The sequence below is a fragment of the Nelusetta ayraudi genome, unplaced genomic scaffold, assembly GCF_046127955.1.
Source record: "Nelusetta ayraudi isolate G7.1 ecotype Tasmania unplaced genomic scaffold, CSIRO-AGI_Nayr_v1 ptg000008l, whole genome shotgun sequence".
Lineage (NCBI taxonomy): Eukaryota > Metazoa > Chordata > Actinopteri > Tetraodontiformes > Monacanthidae > Nelusetta > Nelusetta ayraudi.
In genome coordinates this window covers 607,227-626,550 of record NW_027466058.1, presented here as the reverse complement: position 1 = coordinate 626,550, position 19,324 = coordinate 607,227, and the positions used below count along the sequence as shown (strand labels likewise).

The following is a 19,324-nucleotide window of genomic DNA, read 5'->3' as shown; positions in this document are numbered from 1 at the left end:
TTTTTTCTTTAAAAAAAAAAAAAAAAAGACAAAAAAAAGAGTGAGGGCGTGTTATTGAACTGCTGCGCTGAATAAGGGCCAACAGGTGCAGCAGCAGCAGCACACCTGGAGATAAATGGGCTTCACACTTTGATGAAGCAACCCCCCCGCCCTCACCACCACCACCTCCACTACCTTCTTCTCCTCCTCCTCAGCCTCCTCCTCCCGTAATGTAATATTTGACACATGTGAATCTCTCCCAGCCCCTCACTCGTCCCTCCACCCCTCCGTCGCCCCCCCCCTCCACCGCCCCGCTTCAAGATTCTCCGGCGCCCAGGCTCCCTTTCTCCCCGGTGTTTTCTGCTGTGTTTTGGTGAAATCTCAGCTGGCAACTGTGAGTCGTTCACTAGCTGCTCTCACAATGGCCTCTGGGATTATGCTAAACGCGGCGCCTCGGCTGCTCTCCCCAATCGACCGGCATCAGCGACGCCCTTCGGAGCACACAGGAAAGGGACGGCGGACTCTCAATGAAGATGTCACTGCAATTACACAAGCCCGTCTCACAGACGCCCTGCTCTGTCTGCTCTTCCTCCTTCTCCCGCGCCCTCCCTTCCCCTCTCCACACTTAAAAAAAAAAAAAAAAAAAATCTTTTTCGACAGTCTTTTTGAAGTGCAGCTTCATCTCTCGCAGCTCTTTCATAATGCATGCCCACTTTTTGAATTTGCATGAATTCACTTTCCAGATGCTTCTGCCGCCACCCCGACGCCCCTCACAATGATGTGTACTGTTACAGTGTTGTCTATTGTATCGCCGTGGAATCGAAAGAATAACAATGGTCTGTTTTGATGAATTTGAGGGTTTTTTTTTTCTTTCCCCCGCCGGCTTTCCCAACGTTTGCCGCGTACTGTGGCAGGGATCGACGCTCCGCGAGCTCCCGCGTGGATGTTGGAGAAGAAAGAACTTTCTGATGTGGATGATACTGCATCAGGAACTGATTGGCCGATGCTCAATAGCCAACAGTACCTGATGCATTGCCTTCAGCATCGAAAGATACGTCACAAAGCGCAGCTCCTGTGAGAAAGTTACCGCCGGTGTCGGTTCCATTTTTAATGAACCGCGAGATGAGCTGAAGAGGAGCCGCTGGATTTTGGAGGTAGTGAAATGTCTCTTCCAAACTTTCTGCACTAAAGTGTCTTCATGTATTCCTGCAAAAACAATGAGATAGAAAAGAACATGAAAAAAAAAACCCAACCATGCAAATTCTTCACCCCATCAGTGTGAAACGGATCATCTACTTCGACTTCACCCGCATTTCTGTGTAAATTCTTTTGGGTTTTTTTCCATTGGCGTGCCCTCCATGGGAGACACACACGCCACCGCCACGCCACTGGGATTTGAAAGCATGACTGCATGATTTAGTTCCAGTCAGCGGTGAGAACAAGAGTGATACTCTGTTATCTCTTTCCTGCAGTCGTGGCTCAAATCTGACCATCTTTTCAGATAGTTTCAAACTAGCTTTAACTGAGTATTTACAAGTTGAATGCCTTTCAGTGTGTGTGTGTGATGTGCAATTTTCCAAGTTCAATAAAGGTTTAAGACCCGAGTTCTCTCGTCTCAGATGCATTTGTGCTTTGTATGTCATTGTGGAAAGGTCGTCATTGTCTCAGGTCTCTTCTGTGAATACAAGTGCTTTTTAAATCACAAATTTTAGCAATTTAACCGGTGAACTTTTGAAAATAAGATACGACTTTGGTGTCTTTTTTGGGGGACAGGGGGATTTGGAGGATAAACTCCTTTTTGCCAAGTAATGTTTTAGGAAATGGCACCTCGCACCCATCTGCAGTTGCGGCACCCAGCGAGTGAAATGTCAGCGCTGATGGAGGGTTGCCAAGTTCGTCTCTATCGACACATACCAGCAAGCTGTTGGCACACACATGAATCTGCACACGCGCAAACACACACACACACACACACACAGACACACAAGTGCTCGCTGTTTGCCCACCCCATGGGAAATGGCTTCCAACGCCAACCCCGGCAGATGTTCACAAAGTGCAGGCAACTTGTAAACACCGCAAAAGTTATTAGAGGTTAATGCAATGCTGCCTGCAAGATGAACTCGGCACATGATGCGATTAGAACGCGTGTTGCGCATGCTGATTTTCACCTCCCGGCTCCCGCGTTGTTCCCAGTGTAACACAGTCCACATGTAAGACGTTGTGCAGGCCCAGAGTTCTCCTGAGAACTGCAGATTACCATAATTAAACATTTTAAAATCTCTAAGAATGGAAAAAAAATAGCTCAGATTTGGAACACGCGATAGTTAAGATTTTTAAAAGGTTGTAAATTATGCTCAGTTGTTATTTAGATCTGGATCTTTCCTCGCTGACTCCAATGGAATGTTGTACAAATGATAAAAATCAAAAAGAAAAAAACTGCAGAAAGCAGCATATTTAGCCCTCTGTTCACAGCACTCTGCAAAAATGTCTCGCAAGACTTTCCACATCGTTGAAAGGGGACAAAAATAAGGTAGGCGCCTGTTCACTGGTGCTGTCACTGACCTGAGAGGTATCAGTGCCCTCTGTGACATCACAAAGGGGTATATCCCTGAAGAATGTTGCAAGGCAGTGAAAAGCAAAGCAGCAGAAAGCAGCATTTAGCCCTCTGTTCACAACTTCCTGCAAAAATATCAGACTGGATTTTCCACATTGGTTTAAAGGAGAAAAAAAAAATAAGGTAAGTGTCCACAGTTTTCAACTGAACACCTGTCTAAGTGGGTACCAGTCCCCTTTGTGACATCACAAAGGGATATATTCCAGAAGAAAGTTGTAAAGCACTTTTGGAAAAGCAAAAAGTAAGTAAAATATGGACTTCTCTCATACCTGGGTTGTCAACTGACAGAGTGATGCATCAAAAATGCTTTTCAAAAAGACAAAATCTATTAGTAATGCCCTGGTGGGTTGATTTTGCATTTTGACGCATTACTAAGTATTATGTTAATCTAACTGAACACACACACACACACACACACACACACACACACACACACCGACAAACGGGTGTAAAGTTAATAAGTCCAAGTCCTTGGCGCGTCCTCCTCCTCCTCTCTTTTCCAGCGTGTTAATCTGTCAGCAAAACGCTCATTTCTCCGCTTCTCCAGCCCCACTGCGGATGGATCACCCTCCTGTTAATAACCAGTCATCAGTCCATAGAGGGAGCCACTGCAGTGCTGCTCACTCTCCACTGCCCTCCGGTGAGAGACGAACCTGCCCGGTACACCGCCCCCTCCTCTCCCTCCCACCCCCCAGCATGTCTTATTACTGTACGCGGCGGCGCACGTTCATCACAAGTGCCTCCTGCTCTCCGACAGCCTCCTGAAACGCCACTCTAGCCTCTCGCGCACGCACGCACGGTTGGATTTGCGGCAAGTGGTGGGGGAGAAAAGAAGAGACGAGAAGAGCTCGACGCGTTTTCTTCGCCTCTCCAGGTGGGGGGAGAGAGATCCGCAGGTAGAGTAATTACAGGTACGTCTCCGAGGCGCCACGGGATGACAGGGCTACTGTAACTTAAGTGCTGCCACCGGGTGATAATGGAAAGAACAAGCGGGGGAGCTGTTAGTGCTGAAACAAGTGGGGAATTTTCTTTCTTTTCTTTTTTCTTTTTTTTTTTTTTTGGCTAATCAGCCTAATTCGCCTCTTTATCCCGTAACAAGAGGTAAGACTGTTTAAACGCGGCAGATTGAGGTTGATTGCGGATGGAGCGGAGATCCGCGATAGAAAACAGTCGGCGTCACTTGCTCGCTGACGCCGACTGAGTGACACACAGGGGCATGTTTACGCACGATCTTTACGCGCGTTACGCGCTAATCCTTTTGGAGCAAAACAGGCGCAGCGGCAGGAGAAGAGAGAGAGAGAGAGAGAGAGAGAGAGAGAGAGAGAGAGAGAGAGAAATCAGAACACCTCCTCCACCTCCACTCAGTCGAAGTCGCAGATTGAGCTGGAGCCGCGCCAACATAAACATGCAGCGGGGAGAGGTTGGGACTCGTTTAAGCAATGCCATCAGTGATGTAATAAGCGGTATTAAAACTTGTTGGCTCGTCAGGGGAGAGGGGGGGGGGGGGGGGGAGGGAGTGAGTGAGTGAAAAAAAAAAATCATCCTGTGCGCTCTTTTCCCATTTGAGTCCTGCTCGCAGTGCCGTTAGGACTCTCCGGTCGACATGCTGGGCATCTGCGTGTGTCTCTGTGCTGTCTTCACGCACGTCCTCTCCCAGGAGGCCGAGGAGCCCATCTCTTACAGGGTGAGTGGCGCCTCTGGATGCTGTAGTGGTGACTCCTTTCACACCAAAGGACACCGATGCTGATGGTTAAGAGTCTTTCTTCTTTTTTCCTCCTCAGTGCACCGATGGGTACGAGTACGACCCGGTGAGGGAGCAGTGCAGAGGTGAGAAACTCATCTGTAAATGGAGATGAGGTCTCATTCTCCTCTTGTCTTCTCCAGAAGTACATCTGCTGAGCAAACTCAGCTCCCTTGTTATCAGCTGAAATATTTCATGTACCTTTCATCAAAATTTAATTGAGAGTCTTTGAACCTTTTCTCTGATCTGATGGTTTGGTGGTCTGTCCACGAAGGACAGGAAGTGTCTGAATGACATCACCACAGTGCTCTAAAATCACTGGTGTCCAGCTGAGGGACCTGTACTCTTTCTGATATTGTCCCACCCTGACCCTGATGTACTTGGTGATGAGTTTGCCCTCAAGTTTCTTTGTCCCCTCTGCAATAAGGCTACCAGATGCACCAAAACTGTGGATGAATGATGCGATGCTTGAGATGTCAACTGTTTTTACTTTGTTTACTTACTTACTTACTTACTGTGGACAGGACTGGTTGTAAAGTTAATTGCCCTCTGGGACTAATAAAGTATTGTGACTCTGAATCAGACATCGACGAGTGCGCCCTGGGGGAGGACGCCTGCAAGGGAGGGATGCAGTGCATCAACCACTTTGGCGGATACCTCTGCCTGCCCAGGAGCGCCGTCATCTACATCAGCAAGGAGGGCGAGCAGCTGGACCCCGCACCCGACGTCCCGGACGCCCCCAACGTCCCCGCCGTCCCGGGCTCCCCCGCCGTCCCGGGCTCCCCCGCCGTCCCGGGCACCCCCGCCGTCTCCGTGGCCTCGACCGTCAGCGTCCTGGGCAATCAGCTCAACCAGCAGCCTCAGGTGTATCCAAGCAACCCGAGGGTGTCCAGGCCCGGCCGCTGTGCTGCAGGGTTCACGGCCGACGAGCAGAACTTCTGCCGAGGTAGGATCACTCACTGCTTTTTTACGAAGAGAAAAGATGTTTAAGAGGAAACCTAAGTCTCTGTGGGAGTCGGTCAAGGAGTATAAAGACCAAGATGAAGCTCAAAGTCAAATCAAGCATCACTTCTGTCGACAAGAGGGGGCTGTTGGTCCAAATTTAGCGTGACGCTGAACTCAAAGGTGCGAGATTCCTCTATTTCCAGCGCCAGCCACCAGCCCTGCCTGCCCGCTGCGGTTTGCGTTCAAAAGGCCTTCCTCTCGCTCCTCCGGCAGCATCAGCGCTGCTCCTGTAGCCCTTGGCAGAGAAAATATGTCCGCATGTGTCTCAAGCTCCAAACGGTCTCTGATAATTACTTGCTAACGACTCTGGAGTCCTCCGTAAGTGGCGCTCCAGAGGTGAACCGCTTGTCCATCCGTCTCACTGTCATCGGCAGCTGAACCGCGCGCAGCTGCCAGATGTGTTGCAAGCTCCCCGTTTCTTTTCTCTTTTTTTTTCAACTGTGTAATATTTTTTTTCTCGATTCCTTTCGGTCGCTCGCGGCGCAGTGTTTTTTGGCTGGGGGTGACTCTCCAGCTCAGCTCGAGGCAGCAAATCAAGGAGATTTCACTTTATATGATTCCCCGTGGCTCTCGGCTCCGAGTGTCTCGGGTTTCCGGTAGCTGCGCAAACGCCGTGCGGGTGTCGTGTGTTGTCGGGCAGGACTTTGATCTTTCATAAATGGGGGGAGTGGTTTCAATAATTTGTGTGCCCCCTCTCCCTTCTCCTCCCCCCGTGCACCACCAGCCAGATGTTCGCCGCCGCAGCTGGAGCGGAGAAAGTCTTTTTCTCTTCTTTTTTTGCCTTGCTCTTTTAAAAATAATAAAAGAGAGAGAGAGAGAGAAAGAGAGAGAGAGAGAGAGAGAGAGAGAGAGGGAGAGCTCAGCAGGTCGGAGCTGGATGTGTAGGTTGAGCCGCATGGAGGTGATGTCATGTCGCGCTCGGGGGCCTCGCAGTCACAGAGCTCCAGTGAAAGTAACGAGTTGGATTTTCTCTCTTTTTTTTACACCTGCGCGCAAAAGATACGCGTGAGGCGCTTTATGGCCCCGTGTGAATGGGGAACCCAATTAGAGTTTTTATTAGAGTGTAAAACATGGCAGCGCATCAGCGAAAAAGCGGGGGCGTTAACACTTGTTAACTCTCCGGCGTGCCGTCCCGGCGCAACAAAACAGAGCTCGGCTGTCGGCCGGCGGCGCTTTGAAAGGGTTTGTTAGGCAGTTTTAACTTCTGCCGCTGTAATGTGGGGTCGTGTTCGCGCCGGGCGACATAATCTTAGTTTACATCAGGCTCCGGTCGCCCCCTGTTATTACCTGTAACTCGGCAGCACGACGAGCCGGTCGTCCTCGGACACGGGATTTGGTCTCTTCATCCTCATGTTCGGTGCCACGGCTGCTGCTGTTGTGTTGTTTTGTGTGTGCCAGGGGAAGGACTTCCCGGTAACCTTCCAATGGGGGTAAAACCTCAACGTGTCAAATAGCGCTCGCACCGCGGGCCCCTTCCTGCTAAGTCACCGGGCCGCGGATGAAAGTCGGAGGTGACGGAGCGCCGACCCCGTCCAGCTGGCGCGAAACGTCATGCTCGCGTTGCTGCAATTCGCCGCCTGCCTGGCTGGCTGGCTGGCTGGCTTGATGGTGGCACACAGTGAAAAAAGGGGATCGTCCAAAAAAACCAACAAAAAAAAAAATGCTCTGGAATAAATGAAAACATTTTCCAAAGCAGAGCGAGAAAAAAAAAAGGAAAACAGTTTACAGAACAAAGTGTCTTCTCTTACCGTGCATTTTGCTGATTAAAATTGAACCAAACCAAATATTATGTAAGAGGACCCCCCCCCCCCCACACACACACACACACACCCACCGACCCCACCGACCCCCATTTTCCTTTCGAAATGCAGCTCCATTATTGGTTCCCATGGGAATGGCGGCTCGCAAATTGTCAATAAAGCCTTGTTGGCCTTGAGAGTGAGCCTTAAGTACATGTTGTTGCAGTAACACATAAGGGGAAGCTGGCGTCCCCCCCCCCGCCCCCCCCTCCCGGCCAGCCGCACTAACTGTACATGTGACAGCTTAATGATGCCCCGCATTTCCATGACCTCCCCTGCTGTCCAAACACACACATGCAAACACACACACACACACACACACACACACAAACACACACACACACACACACACACACACACACACACACACACACACACACACACACTGTGTTTACCGCCGCCAGAGACGCCCACAAAGCAACTCGTTGTCGTCTTGTGTGTGAACTCAACAGGGGTGAGATCACTTCCCTCACTTCACTCCGTCCATCAGAGGTGTTAATCAGCGACTAATTAACAGGACTCATTTAACACCCCACCTCTCCTCCCCCATGTTGTTGTTATTGTTCGCTATATTCACCCTCCACCTCCTCCTCCTCCTCCTCCTCCGACCGGCTGCAACGACGTGTTTTATACCTCGTATTCCGCAGCAGCCCATTCATTTTTCTCCTCTGAATTAGGCGGCGTTGCACAGCCGTGCAAGACATGAATTGACTTGCCGCTCCTGTTTACCTGTCTGCTCTGCCCGGGGTCAGATGTGCCACATTACCACCTACATGCCAGCCTAATAACAGCCACAGCCGAGCGAGCGAGCTAACCCTCCTCGGCGGTGGCTGGGCTGGAACGCTTCCCCGAATGTGTTCTATTAAAGCTGTTAAGCCCTGTGTGACAGAGAACTTGTGTGCTTTTCCGAACGAGGCCGAGCGCATTGCACTAACATTTTTCCGCGACGATGCAATGCACTCGGGAGGAATATCTCTGGAATGTCAGCGGCGGTTGTTTTTTCCGCTCGCTCCCCATCTTTTGTGATGGTAAGAATTACTCACCACCTTGACAGATAAGCATCGGATCGATCCGCAAAGGGAAGCAGGAATGCGGGGAGAGCAAGAGAGCGGCAGCACTCTGCCGAACTTCACAGCGGCAGAAGCCTGCCAGTCTGCGCTGATCCGCGGATGAGGTGGAGAGATGGGAGGATACCCAAGTGGAGGAGATAGCAGCTTTTTTTTTTTTTTACAGGAAATTCCTGTAGATGTTATCCTGTTTTGTTTTTCCCTTCCACTGGAAGATACGCGGCGCAGATATGAGAAGGGGAGACGTAGGCGAATAGCGTGTCAGATTAGAACATCCTGCAGCGATGTCGTTGCCGGACAGAATTAAGTGGGACGGGACTCAAAGCGCTCATCTGCGGGGGGGACGGACCCTCTTTGTTTGGGGTGACTCAGAAAGACACCTGAGGCACACCTTTTGTGTCTGCTGAACCCGCCTATTACGGGCTAAGCTCTTGACTTCCACCTGCTCTTAGACTGATGATTTGCACTGTCCTGCGTCACTGTGTTTTCACTTGGTCTCTTCGCCCTGTGATTTTATTGTCCACCTGTTGCGCCGCAGCTTCAACCCCCGGACGACTAATGTGGCCACTTTGAAGCCGAGTGGCTCGTCGAGGGGGTTTATTTGCTGGGATCGCTCAAGTTCTTGATGAAGGCCTGCACGGAGAGATTGATGCGAAGCGAATAAATGGGAAATCACCTCGAGGCAACCCTGTCTTTAATTTGAAATTTTAATAATTTGGTTCATGGCCACATACCTGCTTGCCTGACATGCCAGATGGAACGTTTCCCAAATCTGCTGGATTTAGTTCAAATATCCTTTTGGGAAAGAGCCCATAGAAATTTTTGGAGAAATGAGGCTTAACAAAAAAAAACAATGGAAGTTAATTGGATGAACCTTAGTGTTAATCATGTTTGAATCAGATCAATCAGGTTTCTTTTCCTGTTCCGAAGCAGATAGCAACAGTTTGAGTCTCACTAGTGTGGATTTGTTGCTTCCTCCTGCTTTTATCCCCGCCACTACGTAGCTGATTGAACCAACCTGCACTGTTGTCTGTACCAAACACTCAGTATTTAGAGTTTCACACTTTGCGACGTTGCGGCGCACTATTCACACTCTGTGCAATAAGGAGTGTGGGCCTATAAAAAACTACTATGAACGCACTCAGCAAACTGCAACGGAGCAGAAGTGGCCTTACGTAGTTGGCGTGTAAGCTAGTATTAGCATCTGATGCTAGTGTAGCTAATGCATTCTTTCCTATATTGGTGCAATCTAACCAGGTATTTATGTTGGGGCATGCACTCATCATGCGTACGTATAACGCGTGATGAATTTCTGTCTGTGCCTCCTGAAAAGATATACGGTGGTGGTGGCTAATCGGCATTACATTCGAGCAATGCACAAAAGCTACTTAATTTGTGTGCAACCTGGGACACAGCTATTGAGAAACAGGTTTGTTTTTTCATCGTTTATCCCACAGAAACATTTGATAAGTTTATTAGCTGTAAAATGAATGCCAAATTTTGAGAATCCCCGATAAGAAAATGACGGTATCATTTTTATCCATTAAAGAGAGGTCAGCACCAGTAAATCAGTGCCGAGACATTTCTGGCTCTCAGATCTTAGACTCCTAAACCCAGTAAACCCATTGAAGTTGTCACTCCTCCGCTGATAAAGAAAAAAAAAAAAAAAAAAAAAAGCTTTTTCCAACCTCTTATTTCTGCTTTCGTAAGTGGATTTGTTTGGACACTGTTGTCTCTATGGCAACGCGTTTTTATTTCTCAAGCTCAGAAATCAAGAGTAACACAGCTGTTGGCGAACAAAGGGAAAGCAGATTTGCTGTGACTCCACCTCAGGGCTTCGTGTTGTTTTTATTCTCCCTGAGGTCTCTGCCTGCCCAGTGCTCAGCGTCTTCTTCCTCTGACTTGCCAACAAATGTATGTTGCCTTTTCCCTCTGATGGTTTGGGATGTGGTGCTGCTGTTCAGTCCACTTTACTTTTAAATGTGACTTGTAACGTGCAAATTCTCTTATTTTTGACGTGTTTTTTTCTGCACAAAGCCCACAAAACCTTTTCCCTTTACTTGTCAAGGCCACAGAGTGATGTTTTTTCTCTCCCTTAATAACAGTTGACTTTCCCAGGAGTTTTTACAAGGAAATTATTAGGGCAACAGGAAGGATTATAATCATACGGGAATGTAGCTGGCACTCTGGACGGACTTTCAAGAATGTCAAGACTGTGCCTGACCTTTGCAGGAGTGTGGAACAAACTCACATATCACTTAGTGGGTGTCAGCGTGGCTTCAACCCGTCAGTCTCCGGGAACAATGGAAGTGATGAGACGTTAATCTTGGGAGCGGCGAGCAAAGCGCCAGTTTGAAGCTTTTTCGCAACTTTTCAGTGTGAGGTTAGTTTGTCAGGAACTCTTTGATTTCTTATCTGCTTCGTGTTTACATGTGCTCTAAGGGGTGGGAGGGGCCAATGCTCCCATTGGTCCACATGCTCAAGTCAAACCAGTAATAGGTGTTGTTCACACTACTTGCTTGATGGGAATCACATCACATGCTTTTTCGCTTTTGGAGGTAATGTGGGGGGGGGGGGGGTGTTAATTTTTAAAATGTGTCAGAGATTAAACAAGAGCAAATGCAGAGAGGCCCGGGTGCATGACAGGTTAATAAATTTGGAGTTGTGAAATTTTTACGGGCTATTACCGTTCGCACATTTGCCCTCCGCTTCCCCCAAAGAACTGAATTATCTAATAATCAGCGGGAAACAGATGCTGTCCAACGGCAGGATGGCTCCGACTGCTCTTTGGAACGGCTCCTGTTTTTCCATTGCAGCGGTTCAGTGAAAACAAGACTAAATGCTCCCAAGTAATAATTACAACAAGCCATATCATGTCAGTATAAATGTGGAGCAAGTCGTGTGTCGCTCCTTATCTAGGCCACGGAGGTTTTAGGAGCTCTTTGGACACGTTCAACAACACAGGGCGCCCGCGAGTTCCTGTCGAACCGCCTTCAAACTCACTACGTGTAGCTTTTTGGCTCATATGCTGCAAAAAAAAAAGGTCGTATTTGCGCCGCTGAAATACACACATGCACATGCGCTGCACACATTCTTTGAGCTGCCGCCTTTCCCCGTTACTCCCTCAACTCCCACAAGGCATTTAGAATTAATCTCCCCGAAAAAAGCAAGGAGTTTTTTAACCCTGACATCACACATGCACGCGGGGCTGTAAATCTTACTTCAAATCTTTAAAAGGCCTTTTTTTTGTTTAAAAAAGGAGAGGGAGGGGAAAAAAGCCCTCCGCCCTTTTTCATCATTCTTTCCTTCCACCCTTCAGCTGGACAGCCTTATCTCTCCCGCCGATTGCAGTGGGCCAGCTCTGAGGGGAAAGATGGAAGCTGCCTCAAATGATAACAACAACAACAACAACAACAACAACAACAACAATAATTATAGTTTTTCATTGAGATAATAGGAAAACAAGGCACTTCTTTTCTTTTTTTTTTCTTTTTTTTTTAACAAAAATGAAGATTGGTCAAATCATAGAACCACATTGCTGAAAAATATACACACACACTTATAGATGGTAACATAAATCAATCAATCAATCAATCAATACAATGAATTGTTCCATATACACAGATTATTTTTGTAGCACCATATTCTTAAGAGAATGTTTTCAAATATTTTGTTAGTTTAAAAGTGACACTGCTGTGAAGAATATAATGCCTCACTGAGGCTGCATCAGTACTTAAAAGATCCTCTCACTTGTTCTGCTTTGAAAAGAAGAAGAAGAAGAAGAAGAAGAAGAAGAAGAAGAAGAAGAAGAAATCAAACAAACGGGGAGATCAAGGTCACTGCTCCCCACATGCAGTACATCATCACATTTGATGGCTTGTCACAGTAAAATTTGTTTTCCTTGTGTAAACTACACAGCCAGCGCTGTGGGCGCTGTGCTGTGGAGACTTTATGGGGCCCGAGGAACCAGCCAGTGTAGGATGCCCTGCCGCAAAACCAACCCACAAAACACACACACACGCACACACACACACACACTAACACAAATACAAGCGCGCACGCGCTCACACAAATTTCAGTATGGTACTTTATCTTGGCTGCTCCTAAAAGTTTTAGCGACAAAGTAGCGAGTAACCGCGAGATATTCCCGCCGAATGAAACTTTGGATCGTTTTCAGCGCATATGCTTTTATTCAAAGCACTTTGAGCCTTCGGTGGAGGGAGTGAAGATGACTCTGACTTTTCCGTTTGTGGTGGCAGCGTTGTGCCGTGTAGCGCTTCTCCCCTTCCAAACTGCTTCAGATCGGGAAGGGAAGCTTGATGGACGGGCCACCCAACTTGGTTAAAATCCTCTCTGACCGGCGGCTGATTTCGGAGAGCTCGTCGATGACACAACAACGCTGAGAGTGTAGCAAATAAATGTTGCTATCGGGACCTGGTCCACAGTTTAATACCACCTCTGGCTCTGACCGTAACCACAGTTCAGCCTGGAACGACTCAAGTGTGCCAACTCTAAATGGAGCAGTGATAATGTATATAAATTTGATATACCGCTTTCTTACTGTTGCTTGTATTTGGTATTAAACTTGCCAAGAGGCCCCGTGGAGCCTCTTTATCTAGTGAGGCGGTTGCCAGTTTGGCAACGCTGGACGCACTCGTGGCCGTGCGTGCCAAGAAAATCCATCATCCACATCCAGACTAGGATTAACTCCTGAAATAAGTTGTTAGTCCTGGACTCGGGAGGACGACCACCAACGGTGATGGAGACCCTCCAAAGCATCAGGTCCTGCCTTCTTTCTTTTCTCTTTTTTCTTTTTTTTTTCCAAGAGCACGCAGTTTAAGTACCATTAGGAGTGAATCAGTATTTCATAATGTGATGCTGCTGCTGCAGAACAGGCATTCGGTTTCTTCTACCTCCAAAAAGGTATTTTGAGTCCACACTGGAGTGGAACGATTTTACAGCGTCGGCACTTTCATCTCGTTCTTGACAATGCGTGGGACTTCTTTATTGTCCACCTTTCTCCTGACTCCAGAGAGCTCATCTTGTCAGTGGCAGCTCACTTCCTGTTCGTTCCTCTGAGGTGTGATGGAGAACTTTATCACCTTGCTGCGGTTAATGAAACAGACCCACTGCGCAATGGGGGCTTTGGAACTGGCAAAGAGTGAACTCATGGCCAAGCTGTTAGCACAAAAACGCTAGAACAACACGCCCCCCAGGAACTTTGTAACCCGACGGAACACACCAAATGGAACATTTCCCAGATCTGTTGGATTCATTCAGCCTGCTGTATGCTGTGAATTTTCGGAAAGAGCCTGTGGAAAGGGGAGGGTCTTCCACAAAAATAATGGAAAGACAATTGGATAAATGTTGGGTTCTTATCCACAGTGTACTTCAATTGTTTTGTTTCAACGGAACCCCTCTTGAAACACTCGCATTAGCATCCTCAAAGGATGTTAATCTGCCCCGAAATACAAAGTGTTTCAGATTTAAGTTTAAGTTTCTCATCAATGGCTGTGCAAAATTATACAAAAGTCAAATTCCAGGAATCCCACTCCAGCGTTTTGCTTTCCTGCATCAACCTGAAGTGAAGGGATCAGACTCTGAAGGAGCTCCATCCCTTATTCCCTTCTCCAAATTGCTTCCGCACAATTAAAACGTGCACACTCGACACAACCACGTCGCTCAGGTTCAACGCAGCAGAAGGTTTTGGACTCGCATACCAAAGATGCCTTTTTTCTGATTATTGTTAGGCGCCGGATCACAATGCATTTAATGTACCTGCCTCTTCCTGAGCGTGCGTGTGGTATGGAGTATAACCGTCTGTCACGCCGTGAAACTGATGCCCACTGGCTGTCTGCACATGACGGGCTGCGTCAGGACCACCCAAGAGGACTGCTGGTGGGCCCGCAAGGGATGAGAGCCGACAGCACTGGGCATATTTGCAGGGTGTGTGTGGAAGAGAGACAGAAGTTCAGAGAAGAAGGAGAAGATGGGGTGGATTTTAAAGTAAGAAATTCATTTTTTTTCTTGAAGAGGCCCCACTTGGCTCGGAACGAATCAAAAATTGAGAACATGTCAGATGAAATACGAGGAAGAGAGGAATTTTTCCCGGCGCACGGTGTCTGTGTTCGGCCCAGATCTGCGTACTTCAAATTTCTCCTCGGAAAAATGTAACGGAGAACCTTTGGAATGTTAATGGACTCCGTTTATGAAGTGTTTTTGGAGTTGGTTTGAAGCGAGCCGCCACCTACTCGTGCACGCTCGTACACATCAATGCCAAACGCACAAAAAGTGCTTTATAACTACATTTTACAACAGCTGTGTAAAATACCGAGCCTCTGACCTTCTGCAACTATTAAACTATATGTTTAATATAATTGGCCATAATGATTTTTACATATAAATATTTTTCATATGTTAAGAATGTGATTTTAGAGGTTTTTGGCTCGTTAATCTCTTTAACTAGTGCTTCTAAAGAATTATAACACAGGCTCAAGATCAAGGACACAAACTGAGGACGGGATGACGACAAAAGAAATGATCGCATCCATATTTTCATGTTTCTGGGTTGATGGATGTCTTTCGAGGGAGTGAGGTGTGAGGTTGGAAAGCACATGACTTATCGGTTGAGTTCTCTCTCTCACACACACACACACTTACACACCCACCCACACACACACGCACCCTCCCACCTCCCTTCAAAAAGCTGTCCTGTTAGCAGAAGATACGATCTGTGTTTTCTCCCTCGCCCTGAGCTTCGGCATGAAAGCCCCTTTTTATTTAACATCTCGCTCTTTGTGCGTGAACGTGTGTGTGTGTGTGTGTTTGTGTGTGCGTCGGTGCTCGCGCGGGTGTCGCGGGGTTCGCCTCGGCAAGGAAACTCACTCGTTCACGCATCACAGATCACAGAGGTCACGTAGTCCAAACACCTCCGTTGTTTTTTTGTTTTTTCCTTGCCGACGACATTTTTGATGTTTGTCGCCACGGTCGTCTCGGTGACTGGTGCGCTGGTTTTGCAGACGTGGACGAGTGCGCCACCGGCAGGCACACTTGCGGCCCCGAACAGACCTGCTACAACACCAGAGGCTCCTTCTCCTGCCAGTGCCCCGCGGGCTACCAGAAGAGCGGCGACCGCTGCCTGGGTGAGTCACGCCGACTCGCTCGCACATGAATGAAATCTCGCGACGAGGCACCGGCTTATCTCAGTCGCCGGCTAATTGAAAAGAGAGACCTCGCTTTGATGCTCCCCTCAAAGCCCTCATCTCCCTGTGTGTTTCCCCTGCAGACCGAGACGAGTGCACCATGACCCACTGCATGCACAGATGTGTGAACACGCCGGGTTCCTACTACTGCGAGTGCAACGTGGGTCACAAGTTGGCCAGCAACAACCACAGCTGTGTTGGTGAGTCGCCCGAGAGGCCACCAGCCCTCGTGTGAGATGGTTCACCAGGTCTGCTGCTGGGATTTTCTCCCAGCGCACCTCCAATTACTCAAACGCAGACCTGATCGGTTCATCATCAGCGTTGGCGAGTGATCTATTGCTCAGTAATCCACTGCTGTAATTAAACTACTTCTTGAGTAATGGAGTAATGTAACTAGATTACTGTGGCAAAACTGGTAATTATGTTGTAATTACTTCATCAAGTAATGACTTCTATACTTTTAGGAAATCTTCTAATTATTTTAACATTATGCGCCGTGTAAAAAGCACCAGTGCTGTACATGAGTTTGTTCTGTAAAAATGTGCAGTTTGTGTTCAGAGAGCAAACATTCATTCATTCAGGTTAAGAGGACAGATGCAATATTTGGAATTGCAAAATTTGCACTTCAAGTTCATTCCAAAGCACTGAGCAACTGTTACTTTATCTTTTTTTCAACTAAAGTAATTAGTAATTACTAATTGAGTACTTCTGAAACAAAGTAGTTAAAGAAGTACTTAGGTTACTTTATTAAGGAGTAATCAGTAATCAGTAGTTGCATTACTTTAATGGAGTAATCCCCAACAACACTGTATCATAATCACAATGTACTTTGTTTACACAGCGGATATTATTCCAGCAAATTTGGTAACACGATATATTGCAAAGTGTTGAACACTTTAAATGAGGCTCTTTTTTTTTTTTTCATTTCCCCCCCCAGATGTGAATGAATGTGATGTGCAGAATCCATGTCAGCACCACTGCTACAACCTCATGGGCTCCTTCCTCTGCCAGTGTGACCAGGGATATGAGCTGGCACCAGACTCGGTTTCCTGTCAAGGTGGAACACATGCACGCACACACACACACACACACACACACACACACACACACACACACACACGCACACACATGCTCGCACGCACACACAATCTCTGTATACATCATGTTCTTTTCTTTTCTTTATCTGTGTGTGTGTGTGTGTGTGTGTGTGTGTGTGTGTGTGTGTGTGTTTGTGTGTGTGTACAGACATTGATGAATGCAGCTTCTCCAGCTACATGTGTCAGTATCAGTGTGTCAACAGCCCTGGAAGTTACTCCTGTGAGTGTCCAGAGGGATATCAACTCCAGGGACTCAGGTTATGTCAAGGTACTTCTGCTATATCCTTATTTAATATTTGAAAAAAAAAACAAAAAAACATCCCATCCTCTGACCTTTTTCCGCTGTCATCCAGTCACTGTTCAACCTGTCAAAATGGAGAATAAAGCCTCTCTCGGGCAGCGCTATCATGGAAAAAAATGCGAAGGGTTAAGCAACGCAAACACTGACACTTTATTTCAACCCAGCGAAGCCACCTCTGTGGATTTATATGCACGATGGTGCTTTCTTGAAGTGGATTTTTATTTGAGGGTCCGGGGGCTCCCTCAAAGGGTGAGCTGTTATGTTTTTTCCCCTCCTTCCCTGTCGGTCAGGTGCAGGCTTTTACTGGGGGGACGCCATGAATCCAGCTGCTTGTGTCAAAGGGACCCTCGGCGATGAATCCAAGTTGCTGTGCCAGAAATAGCCCCTGTGGTTTGAGGCCAGTTTGATGGGGTTATTTTCATGGTGCTGCAACCAAAGAGCTGCAGTTCGGGCCTGCGCCTTCGGGGGTTGCATCAGGGGCTTCCCTTGACCCAAGACTCTTGCACCATAATTCTTCCGTGCGAGAAAAAAAACAAAACGTCAAAAAAAGATTCCAAAACAGCGGATGTCCTGAGTGTGAACTTTTACTGCTCTGTGAGTATGTTGTCATCCAGCTATTTCTGTTTAATCAACACTTTCCTTTTCCTCTCTGCTCCTCTGCTTATCCCCAGACATAAATGAGTGTGAAACTGGGACCCATGACTGTCAAGATGATCAAATGTGCTGGAACTATTACGGAGGCTTCCGATGCTATCCCAGAAACCCCTGTGAGCTGCCTTACACCAAAACCTCGGAGAAGTCAGTAATCTTCCTCCGCTGTGTTTTTTTCCCCCTTTGCTTTCTTCCTTTTTAAATCCTCTGTGTGACCCGCGTTGCACAGCTTTTCACAACTCTTGCGTGTTTCCGCAGCCGCTGCATCTGCCGATCTCAGGCCGACTGCCAGGGTCTCCCGCCGTCCATCGTTTACAAGTACATGAGCATCCAGGCGGACCGCACCGTGCCAGCGGACATCTTCCAGGTTCAGGCCACCAACATCTACGCCAACACACACAACACCTTCAGGATCAAAGCCGGGAACGAAGCAGGAGAATTTTTCCTGAGAGTAAGTTCACGCTCTTCGTTGTGACGCGGCTAGCTGGAAGTTATCATAGCATAATCTATTAGATTATCCTTTCACCTTGCCATGTTAAATAGTGTAATATTAAATGAATAAAGAATAACTGTTAAACCAATTTTTAGACGTTATTTTGTCATCCGAGATGCCAGTGAAGCAACCTTTCATGATTAATTGTCTATAAAAAGCATATAGATCTCCAGACAACAGTGTACTTAGCCCTCTGCTTGCAGCCTCCTGCCAAAACATTCAGTTTTAGCTTCACAAGCAACAACAAACGCCTTGCATGGGGTCTTGTCATTACTTTTTACTCACAACTTTTTATTGTATATATTAGATACCATTGGTAAAGTGAATTTTTGCATTATGTGGGAATATGTCCTGAAGGAAAAACAAGTCACTACCCGAATAAATGCCCAAGAAACGTTAGCATTTGAATTGAATTCACTCTGCACGCTGACTGGTCCTTCTTTCTTGCAGCGTTCGAGCAACGTGAGCGCCATGCTGGTGCTCACCAAGCCTCTCACTGGCCCCCGGGAATACGTGGTGGACCTGGAGATGGTCACTCACCACCTGACCATGAACTACCGCTCCAGCTCTCTGCTGCGGCTCACCGTCATCGTCGGGCCGTACGCCTTCTGAGCGCAGCGCGAGTCCCAGCAGCCCACGTAGATCTGGTTCAGCTAACATACCAGTTTTTAACACGCCAGATACCTATATAAACATTTTCTTTGTTTCACAGTATATAAACTCAAGCGGAAACAGCGCAGTTCCATTTTGGACTGTCCTGTCGTACCAACCAACAGTGTGTGACCACTGGGCGTCTGTTTCTCCTGAGGCGCAGGGAAGGATTTTTGTGGTTTGAAACACGAATATTTTGGGGAAAAACATTCCTGGAAGCGTGTAACATGGGAGCTGCCTCTCCATTCAACCGTTCAGTTTCGATGATATAATTGGGAACAGAGATTGGCCACTCAGGAGAAGAAGCCCAGTGGACACACGTCATCACCGGGATGTTTTTTTTTTTTTCATGTAGCTGCCCTGGCATTTATCACAGTTCGTTGAGCAGAACCGCTTACAGTAACCAAGTTTGTGCATCAGCGAGACATCGTTTTAGATAAAGGAGAGAGGAACAGGAGAGGAAAAAAAATCATATCTTCTATACAAATGTACATGATAAATATACAACAAGCTAATTCACAGATGTTGTTAGTCAGAGCTTCTGTCCGTGAGTGTTTTAGTGGCTAGTGCGGCTGCTGCCAAACTGTTTGTGCAACTTTCTGTATAATTTCTCTCGTGAGTAAGAATTTCCAGAACAGCTCAGTAGTGCAAAGGGAGGCGCGCTTGCATGACAACAGGCTCGATGCTCAAAGGCTTTGCTCGCAGGAGTTAAGTCATGTACATA

General features: G+C 47.4%; 1 protein-coding gene across 2 annotated transcripts; it reads left to right on the top strand.

Annotated features, from left to right (window-relative positions):
• Window positions 1-3,307: 3,307 nt before the first annotated feature.
• efemp1 (EGF containing fibulin extracellular matrix protein 1) lies at window positions 3,308-18,655 on the top strand. Of its 2 annotated transcripts, none has more exons than XM_076018467.1 (11): window positions 3,308-3,489; window positions 4,161-4,277; window positions 4,375-4,420; window positions 4,918-5,280; window positions 15,225-15,347; window positions 15,491-15,607; window positions 16,345-16,464; window positions 16,653-16,772; window positions 17,477-17,603; window positions 17,715-17,907; window positions 18,400-18,655. In XM_076018467.1, exons 2-11 carry the CDS (start codon window positions 4,197-4,199, stop codon window positions 18,559-18,561), a joined length of 1,452 nt encoding a protein of 483 aa, XP_075874582.1. In that variant the 5' UTR covers window positions 3,308-3,489; window positions 4,161-4,196; the 3' UTR covers window positions 18,562-18,655. The 2 variants fall into 2 exon arrangements, with proteins under 2 accessions (XP_075874582.1, XP_075874581.1); XM_076018466.1 differs by having other exon boundaries at window positions 3,309-3,504.
• Window positions 18,656-19,324: the final 669 nt, after the last annotated feature.

Excerpts from the sequence above, each read along its gene's own strand:
- efemp1 (XM_076018467.1), top strand. The coding sequence starts at position 4,197 with ATGCTGGGCATCTGCGTGTGTCTCTGTGCTGTCTTCACGCACGTCCTC. Across the intron at positions 4,421-4,917 it reads GGTGAGGGAGCAGTGCAGAG|ACATCGACGAGTGCGCCCTG; the intron begins GTGAGAAACTCA and ends ACTCTGAATCAG. Across the intron at positions 15,348-15,490 it reads GAGCGGCGACCGCTGCCTGG|ACCGAGACGAGTGCACCATG; the intron begins GTGAGTCACGCC and ends TTTCCCCTGCAG.